The sequence below is a fragment of the Otolemur garnettii genome, unplaced genomic scaffold (assembly GCF_000181295.1).
Source record: "Otolemur garnettii isolate 467f Iridium unplaced genomic scaffold, OtoGar3 scaffold00083, whole genome shotgun sequence".
In the NCBI taxonomy this organism is placed as follows: domain Eukaryota; kingdom Metazoa; phylum Chordata; class Mammalia; order Primates; family Galagidae; genus Otolemur; species Otolemur garnettii.
The window spans coordinates 2,977,870-2,987,650 of NW_003852478.1; the positions used below are offsets into that span (position 1 = coordinate 2,977,870).

At 36.4% G+C, this 9,781-nt stretch overlaps 1 protein-coding gene across 2 annotated transcripts in view; it reads right to left on the reverse strand.

Moving 5' to 3' along the window:
* GABRA2 (gamma-aminobutyric acid type A receptor alpha2 subunit) overlaps window positions 1-9,781 on the reverse strand; it is a 130,773-nt gene that overhangs the window by 52,725 nt on the left and 68,267 nt on the right. For both annotated transcript variants that reach the window (XM_012808084.1, XM_023515980.1), the window contains exons 4-5: window positions 5,228-5,448; window positions 3,156-3,238 (exon numbers count right to left, since the gene is read on the reverse strand). In XM_012808084.1, the coding sequence (XP_012663538.1) occupies window positions 3,156-3,238; window positions 5,228-5,448 (304 nt within the window). The remainder of the gene's footprint in view (window positions 1-3,155; window positions 3,239-5,227; window positions 5,449-9,781) is intronic.

Here is a 9,781-nt window from a genome sequence, read left to right on the forward strand (position 1 = left end):
TGCCAATTTACATCACGCCTGCCAATTTACATCACGCCTGCCACTTTACATTGCACCTGCCACTTACATCGCACCTGCCACTTATATCACACATGCCACTTTACATCACACCTGCCACTTACATCACACCTGCCACTTTACATCACACGTGCCACTTACATCACACCTGCCACTTTACATCACACGTGCCACTTACATCACACCTGCCACTTTACATCACACGTGCCACTTACATCGCACCTGCCACTTTACATTGCACCTGCCACTTTACATCACATCTGCCACTTTACATCACACCTGCCACTTACATCGCACCTGCCATTTACATCACACCTGCCACTTTACATCACACGTGCCACTTACATCACACCTGCCACTTTACATCACACGTGCCACTTTACATCACACCTGCCACTTTATATCACACCTGCCACTTACATCACACCTGCCACTCTACATCACACGTGCCACTTTACGTCACACGTGCCACTTTACATCACACCTGCCACTTTACATCACATGTGCCACTTACATCACAAAGGCTCGCAATATTCTATAGCTGTGAATCTTAACAAATTATGAATTTTTAAGTATAATTATACCACTTTGAATTATGATGTTAGTTCTAAACATAAATAAGAGAAAATAAAATGCTTGGTGAAGACATTTTAAATAAATTAATGAGCAACTGATAGGCAGGGTCTTTATCTGATTCACATCTATACTTCAAGGACCGGGTGCAGAGCCTGAACACAGGAAAATAGTTCTGGATTCTTCCTAGATTAATAAAGAATCGTAGTATGTTAGCTATGGTATTTACTGTTGTGGGTGGAAATCTGGAGAAGAGCTCATAATTAATTAAAGAAAATCACTCATCTTCACATGTCTTTAAAAAAAGGCAATGGCTGCAGTTCATTACTTATAAGAAAGATGATTTTTAGATTTTGTGTCTAATGAAATAACACGTAGCAGAAAAAGAGCGGATCAGAGGCTCTTTCTGATGCACTAACACTCACACAAACCAAGAGGCCTGTAATAATATTCCTAAATAAAATATCAAAGGCAAGAAAGGCAGCTTTACAAAATTCATTAGCAACTCTACCTCTATATTAGGCTGCAATTATATAATTATCCTTATGTCTGTTAAATGACCACTTCGAATCCTAAGTTGCATTAAATAGATGCTTACCTACTGATTCTTGATATTTGTTAACAAAGAAAAATACTCCAACATCATTTTTAACTATTAATTTTGGGAGGCTAATGAACAGAATATCCTTAGACTTCCATTCCAGAAATTTTAAAACAAGTTAATAAGAAAAAATATAAACGTGTGAGCCAAAATAAGATTAAAACAAAACATGGCTAAGTTTAAAGTTGTACACATTTAGAAAAGACATTTCTTCAATTTGAAGACAATGAGGAGGTTCCAGAAATTCAGTCTTTGTTTGGATAGGGGTGCTTTTAAGTAAGAGAGGGATAAATTAGTAGGAGAAAACGTCGTGAATGCCTCTGTCAAACTTTCTATGTTGAAATCCTGGTGTCCGTACTTTCAATATTTACGCATCCAACAAAACCCTGGTCAAGAAAAAAATGAAAGAACACACACATTGTTTATTGTGTCGGAAAATAAATGTGAAGAAAGCGAAATAGATAATAATTACTGAGACAGAGAATGCCCGATGACAAGCTGTGTTGCTCATATTACCTCTGGGTACAGAAAATGACATTCTCAAAAGCATAAGATTCCATTATTCTGCGGATGCACTGTAAGTGATCTTAAAATTTCACTCAGAATATTTTTAAGTTGCTTTCCTTTTTAGAATTGAGACATCACATCATTTATATTTGATGTCTTCATGACAATATATTGTCCACTAAAAATAAAATGCCTTTCCTTCGTGCACCCTGATTCCATCTTCAACAAATCCTTTCCTTAGCATCAAGGCTTCTCAAGTTTTTCCTTAATGCCACTTACGCCATGCAAATGAGCTCTCCTCGGCTACATCTGCTGCGGTTTACAGAGTCATGTTTACTTTGTGTGACATGACTGACTATCCTAAATAATGCTGGAAGAAACGCCAGCGTGGAAGTGACGGTTTCTATGACAATAAAATAAGGCTCTGTGGTTAAACAAAGAGCAGATTCTCAAAGAAAATTGAGAACTGACACCTTTTGGAAGAAGGAATAAGACTGAACTTCTCATTCCCCAAAACTGTGATCAAGATAAATCAGAGTGAGTTTTGCATCTTTCTTTTTCTTTGGCTTGATCTAATATGAAGAGAAGCCAGTTTTATTTCAGGGATAATAAAAAGTCAAAAGCCACCCAAAAGGGACAAAGATGAGGGTGTCAGAAAGAGCACAGTCTCTGCAAAGGTCAGGTGAAGGGACACACTGACACAGGAGGGAAGCTGCTTGGCTGGGTTCATGAATTTATTCTGAACCTGTCAGGAAGGCCACGTGGGCCTCGGGGGATGACTCGACCTTCTCCCTTTTCAATGACTCCGGAAGTGTGAATGCTTCTGCCTGACATAAAGATTTAACTGCAGTGACCTCAAGAATGGCCAGCGGCTCAGAGTCCTGAATTGTTCTATGTGTACAGAAAGCGCCTGCATGTAGCAATCCAGCTACTTCACCTCCTTCAATTTTATTTTAAAAAATGAAACAAAAATTCCTTCAATTCGTTAGACAGTAGAGAGATAAGTACACAAACTCCAGTTTTGTGTTTGCCATTTGCGACAGGCTGATCGCCACTTTAATAAACAACAGAATCTATCCTTTACCATTTATTCTTAGTTGATAAAAAATCATTTTGCAGTTTCAATGTTCTACCACTTGGAAAAGAATGCAAATTACAGTGCCAACCTTCAAGGAACTCCTGGTCTAATTTCTTACGTATACTAAAACACATAATGTTCTCTATTAGCAGTAAAATAAGTGATCATTTAAACACCATGATTAAAATACAATGATACTTGAGAGAGTCACAGGGTGAGCCAATTCGTTCCTGAAAGGCAATCAGCATGTCTTTTATGTCTATTTCTTCAGGAGCAAGTGTAAGAATTCCACAACGTGAGGAACTGTACAACTGCACAGGGCCGCTGGCTGTCCTCATATCATCCACACAAAACATGCATCTCCATTCTTCTACTTACAGCTGCCGAATTTCAGAGGACACGAGTGAGCGTCCATCGGAAAGTCCTCCAAGTGCATTGGGCATTCAGCTTGGACTGTCAGCCTAAAAGTCAAAAGGCCACTCTTTGTTTAAGCAAATTGGCAAGTCAAGAAAAATCACTGGTCACTGCTGTCAACAGAATGAATGAGATGATAGAGCCTCCATACAGCATTGATTAGGCTAATTCTGCTTAAATATTTGTTCGTTCTTTCACACTTAGGTGGTCCCTCTGAAGACACCGACATATATAAAATCTGAGCACACATAACAGTAATAATTAAAGGCATCTTACCATCTGTTGTTTGTTAAAAAGAAGTTATATATGCATATATACATGCATTTTAAAGGGCTTTTTTTTTTATCATTAACCTTACTATGAAATTTGAACTCTTAAGAAAAATCATGAAATGATGCCATTTGCCCCATCACTACATCAATAGCCATATTTTAAAAAGACATAAGAATTAAATGATTAGTTCCAAAGAGCTCCCTTCAAAAAATATGAAAGTTGTGCTTGGCACCTGGGGCTTAAGCGGCTAAGGCACCAGCCACATATACCTGAGCTGGTGGGTTCGAATTCAGCCCGGGCCCGCCAAACAACAATGATGGCTGCAACCAAAAAAAAAAAGATGGAAGTTGTGAAGGAGTACCATTTTCTGTGTGTATATACACAGATATAAATATTGAAATAGGTATAAATACATATATGATGGATACAACCTAGAAATAACTGGTTGATATCAGATTGTTAGGTACATTATGAATACAAATTATGAACGGTACGTAAATATTTCTCTGTGTCTGCATGATCACAATGAAGAGCAATCATAGCCCGTTTGTTATAAAGAAAGCTTCCAAGTATTTCATTTCCCAAAAAGGCAGAGCGGGTAAATCAAAGAATCCGTCATGATGAGCAAAGCAAATGTGGCCAACAATTCATACGGCTTCTCTATGCTCTGTGCCCATATTCTACTCAAATGTCAAGTTTCCAATCACTGCCTTCGTTCACAGGAATGACCAAAGCGTAAAATCAGCAGGGTCATTGCACAGGAACATGTTGCGAGATTCAGAGAGGGACGCAGAAAGAAGAGCCAACACTTCTGATTTTAGGCAATGGGCATTTAGGAACGAGCCCTTAAGATATTTTCCTTTAAAGATCAGAAATAGATTATTGCAGATCTCATTAGCTCTGTTGCTTATTTCAGTAGCATTATCGTAGGTAAACGGTATTATCGTCCCTTCCTAAATAACTGAAATCCAGCCCTTATGAAATTGCGTATCAAATATCTGCAATGCACTGACCTGCCTATTCAGAGTATGATGTTGACAACAGTTATTCATGCTTTAAATCTTTTATCAAACGTTTTAACTTTAGATGTTACATCATTGTACTAGATTTGTGGGGATTTTTTCTTACATAGTACAAGTAACTTAGTGAACATGAGTAATTCATGAACTTAGTTAAAATGCAACAGATGTTAGGATCAACACCTGGTTATAATTTCATTAAAGCTGAGCCATATGAAATTACTGATATATGATACTTTGGATTTACAAAATGGGAATTTTATATGCTTCAATCTAAAACATGTTTATAGTATCCAATTTACTTGCATTATTAAATAAAGCCTATATCTCGACCTTTATTTTTTTGAGTATCTTCATAAAGAGGATTAAAATATTAAATGAAATATAGAGCTACTTAAAAGCGCTTGACGTTTTTGATGGGATATCTGATAAGACTGTGAAAATAAAACTTCATGCTGGTATAAACCAAATTCAAGTATTAGTATTAAAACTGTACTTAATTAAAATGCAGTATGACAAATAACCAAAAACATAAATTCTTAATAATTAAGGCATTTCTCAAACTCATAAATACTGCTTCATATATTTTTTATATCCAAGTATTTGCAAAACATCTTATGGGTACTTCAATAGTCTGTTAGGAAAACGTTCAACTGTGCTAATCTTTAACAACTGCATTGGCTGGTTGTTTAATACATGGAGTTTTCAGGGTAGAAAGACCACATGTCAAATCTAAAATCATACCTCATGGTATACAGGAGAGTGCCGTCGTCCTGGATTCGAAGCAGCTTATTTGGCATTGTCATATTATGAGCGACTGATTTTTTCCCATTGTGAAAGAAGGTATCTGGAGTCCAGATTTTACTAGCCATTAAATTGTTAAGTCGAAGAATGTTCATAGGACCTTTAAATTTTAAACGTTCATCTTTCCATCTTTGTCGAAAGAAAACATCTATTGTGTATTCCTAAAATACAAAATAGCATTCCTTCAAAAATACAATGAGAAACAAAAGTACACTATAAAATCCCAATGAAAATAATATTTAAATACTATAAAGAACCATCAAACTATATTGAGAAAAGTAAATTTTGAATCAGAAAGACCACTCTTTTCTCTTGTTGATACATGCGGCCATTTACAATGGGATAAGTCTGTGTATTCATACAATTAGATACATATTCCTGTGAAATGAAAAATAAATTTAATTTATCTGGCTGCTTTTCCCTGGACAAAGTCTCAATCAAACTGCCCTATAGCATCCTATAGCTTAGAATTGTTTGTAGAGGGAATATGCTTGGGCAAGGTCTGAGTAGACTGTTTCAGATAGTTTATTTCCAGGAAAAATGAGCAAGCAGCCTTCCTAGTAGGAATAAACAAACATTTTTAAAGAAAGGAGAGGAAAAAGAAACTATAGTTAAATCCTGTCAGATTTCTATGTTTTCATTTCCTGTTGTCAAGGAAGCTGTAGAAGGTATTTTGTTCTTCATCCTAACACCATGGAGAGAGATCGTGTTGTTAGGAAGGACGTGGAGGGGACAGTGAGTTCAGTGAGGGCACACCAGGAAGTCATTAAAGATGGAGACGTCACATCTTTCATATTAACCTAGATGGAGCAGGAACACCTTCTTCTTAGTAAAGCATCACAAGAATGGAGAAACAAGAATCCAATATACTCAATTCTAATATGAAGGCAGCAGATGGTCTATTGCAAGGTGGGGGGTAAAGGGAAGAGGGTGTGGGTAGAGCAGAGGGGAGGATGGGGAGTTATGGAGATTGCCTCTTGGGGGCAGGACAGAATTATAAGAAGAACTTTACCTAACAAATGTCATAGGTATAACTTAATTCTCTGCACCCTCCATGAATCCCAACCAATAAAAAAGGGGGGAAAAAAAGAAAAGAAAAAGGAAAAAAGAAAAAATGGACAAAGCATTCTAATAACTTATAAAGTACTTGTGTTACAACTAAGTTTTTGCAAATCATCTCCCTTATGTCAAAATATATTTTTAAAATCACTTGTGTAAATTTAAAGGGTCCAAGTGCAGTTTTGTTACATGGCTACTGTGTTGTCTTGAATTCTGCGATCTTAGAGTCACCATCATCCGAGCAGTGTACATCGTACTCATTCAGTAATTTCCCGGCCTCCCCTCGTCCCCACTCCCACACTGCAATGACTCCTGCTCCAACTCTGCGTCCATATAGGGACACGTCATTAGCTCCCACTTACAAGGGGAAACATGGGATTTGACTTTCTCTGTCTGAGTTGTTTCATTTAAGATAATGACCCCCAATCCCATTTATTTTACGGCAAAAGACATTATTGTTGGTTCCTTTTCATGACTGAACAGTATTTCCTTGTGTGTGTTAGTTACAGATATACAAGTAATATCACTTTTTCTTTACCTAATCATTCTTTGATGGACATTTAGGTAACATCCTTTGATGGACATTTCCATCTTTTTGCCACTAGGAACAATGCTTTGATACACATAAAGGTACCAGTATTTTTTCATATAATGATTTTTTTTTAGGTATACCCAGTAGTGGGATTGCTGGATTGAATGGTAGTTCCATTTTTAGTTATTTGAGAAATCCTCATACTCTTCTTCAACAGAGGTTGTACCAATTTTCATTACCACGAACAGTGGACAGACATTCCCTTTTCTCACCTCCTCTCCAACATGTGTTGTTTTGTTTTGGATTTTTTGAACTTTTTAATAATAACCATTCGGACTGATAAAAGACAATATGTGGTTTTAATTCGCATGTATGTAACGATTAACAACGTTGAGAATTTTTCACATTTCTCATGGTTATCTGTATCTTATTTTGAAAAATGTACCTTAAAATATTTATACAGATTAGCAAGTGATCAATTTCTGATTATTCCCCCAAACGTAACCTCGCTGAAGCTCACGTCCTCTCTCTCTCTTTCATCTATCTTCCTAGCTCTCATCTTTTGTTATGTCTATCATTCTTAAGAGAATGTGTACATTTTACATGAGATACACAATTCACCACCGTGATTAATGTTTACAATCTATTAAGTGTGAAAACTTTTGTCAGTGTCATCTGTTTAAACACTTACATTATAAACAATTAAAATGTTTAATCACACACCTGAGACTGGACTTTCAGAAACCATCCTCTGAGCATGAAACCTTACTCATTATACTTTGAAAATAAATGCTGAAGTAATTGGCAATTTCTCTAAACTAAAATTGCATTTGTAAAAACGTACAGATTAAAACATACTTATGAAATGGCAAATCATTTGTACAAACATGAATCAAGTAAATGATTCCCAATAATCCCTCAAAAATTAAATCAATTATGATAATAACAAATGTCAACCACAGACAATGGGTTATGAATAGGAAATGAACAGTGTCTCTGGGATGATAATCATTTGGAAAAACTTCCATAATGTAACCAACCTCATTCTTTGTGGTGGAGTCCTATATATTTTTTGATGCTTAATTTTACCTAAATGGAACTCAAAAAAAAAAAAAAAAAGCTGAATGAAGAGATGAGTAGTCTTTGCACTAAGGTAAGTTTTTGTGCAAGTATAATTGAGGCCCCTCACATCTCAACCCAACATGAATACATATGATATTAACTTTTCCAAGCAAACTGAGTGCATCTTGCAACTTTTTATAACACTCCAAATTCTGTTTCCCATCTCATTATAAAATGAGATTGCGTATTATGTGTTTCAGAAGCTATCGCTATGGCTATCATTTCGTAGAGCCCTAGTGCGGAGGAGATGCTTAAAGTTGACAACAGAAAGGTCCAGGTGGTCTCTTTTACAAATTGTTTCCAGAAGCACTTTTTGTCTTTGAGTGCTCACAGCACCCCAGACGCGTCCTGCCCATCTCCCCAACATGGTCTATGTCTTTTTTCCCCTGCTCCTACCTGCAAACTCATGCCATGCTCTAAGCAACTTTATCAATCCCCACTCCCTGCCATTCCTCAGAGTTAGCTGCCCGGGTCCCCTGTAGTCAGTCCTCTTTGTATAAAGCTCTCTACTCCTGCAAGATCATATATTGTGATAATATGTTTGCTTCTCTACCTCCCAACTAGCTTACAGATCTCCAAGGAAGGGACCATGGTTTTCTTTTGTGTTTTACTTTACTATAGGACAGATGTGTATAAAGAATATTTAAAAACATCTTAAACCTATCACCTAGCAGAAATGTCATCACAAATATAGGGAAAGCCCTCCCTCGTTGGTTTATAAATTCTCAATCACGGTTCCCTACTCCTTGGGGAAATAGTCACCTTGCATTTGATGTTTATCACTCCCCTCCATACATGTACTTACACATTTACTCTGAAATACACGTGCTGTGTGTCACATTTTAAGAGGTAAAAGATTTATACAATCTGAAGAGAAACCAGAGTATATGTGTGTCACATGAACTTTTAATATAAAAGTTCTCAGACAGTGCTTATTTCTCGGACACTTGATTTTTTTAGTGAGTTTATTGAGATTTATTCACAGCAATATGATCTGGTAAGTTGATTCATTTTCACTACTTTATATTGGAAGACTATTTCACATTATAATCTTTTTTCCTCATCCTCGACTATTTTTTGTATTTCCAATTTTTCATTGTCACAAGAAATATTACTAAGAGAAGTCTTGCTCAACACTTATCACCCAAACGTATGAGTTACTCTAGACCAGAGGGCAAAACAATTTTTCACAAAGGGCTAGTTAATAAACATTCTTGAATTTGTAGGCCATATGGTTAGTGCCACAACTACGCAGCTCAGCTACTGGCATGAAATCAATCATCATCTGCATAAATGAGTGAGCGTGGCTGCGTTCCAGTAAAACTTTGTTCACAAAATCCTGCAGCTGGCAGAATCTGGCCAATGGACTACCGTATGCTTATCACTGCCCTAGACTAATTCTACAACTGAGATTGCTACAACTTTTGTATGTGCAACTTTAAAATGACAAGGCATCGTTAAGTCAAAATCTCAAGAAGCATGTCAATTTTTCTTCTTATTAGAAGTGTCTGACTATATTGTTTCTCTACAATTTGGTAATAGAAAATTTCATTTTAGTCATTAGGTGTGAAATGGTTCACAGTGCTACCATGGGGATTTCTCTACACCATTAAAAACATTACATTTTCATATCTTTATTAAAAATTCTAGCTTTTAACCTCGGTGAATTTACCTACGCTGATTCTTGTTGGTGTCTCACCAAGTTTTAGAAATTCACTGTACGTTCTATAGATCAACACTTTCTGAAAAAATACATATCTCAATAACAATTAACATAAAGA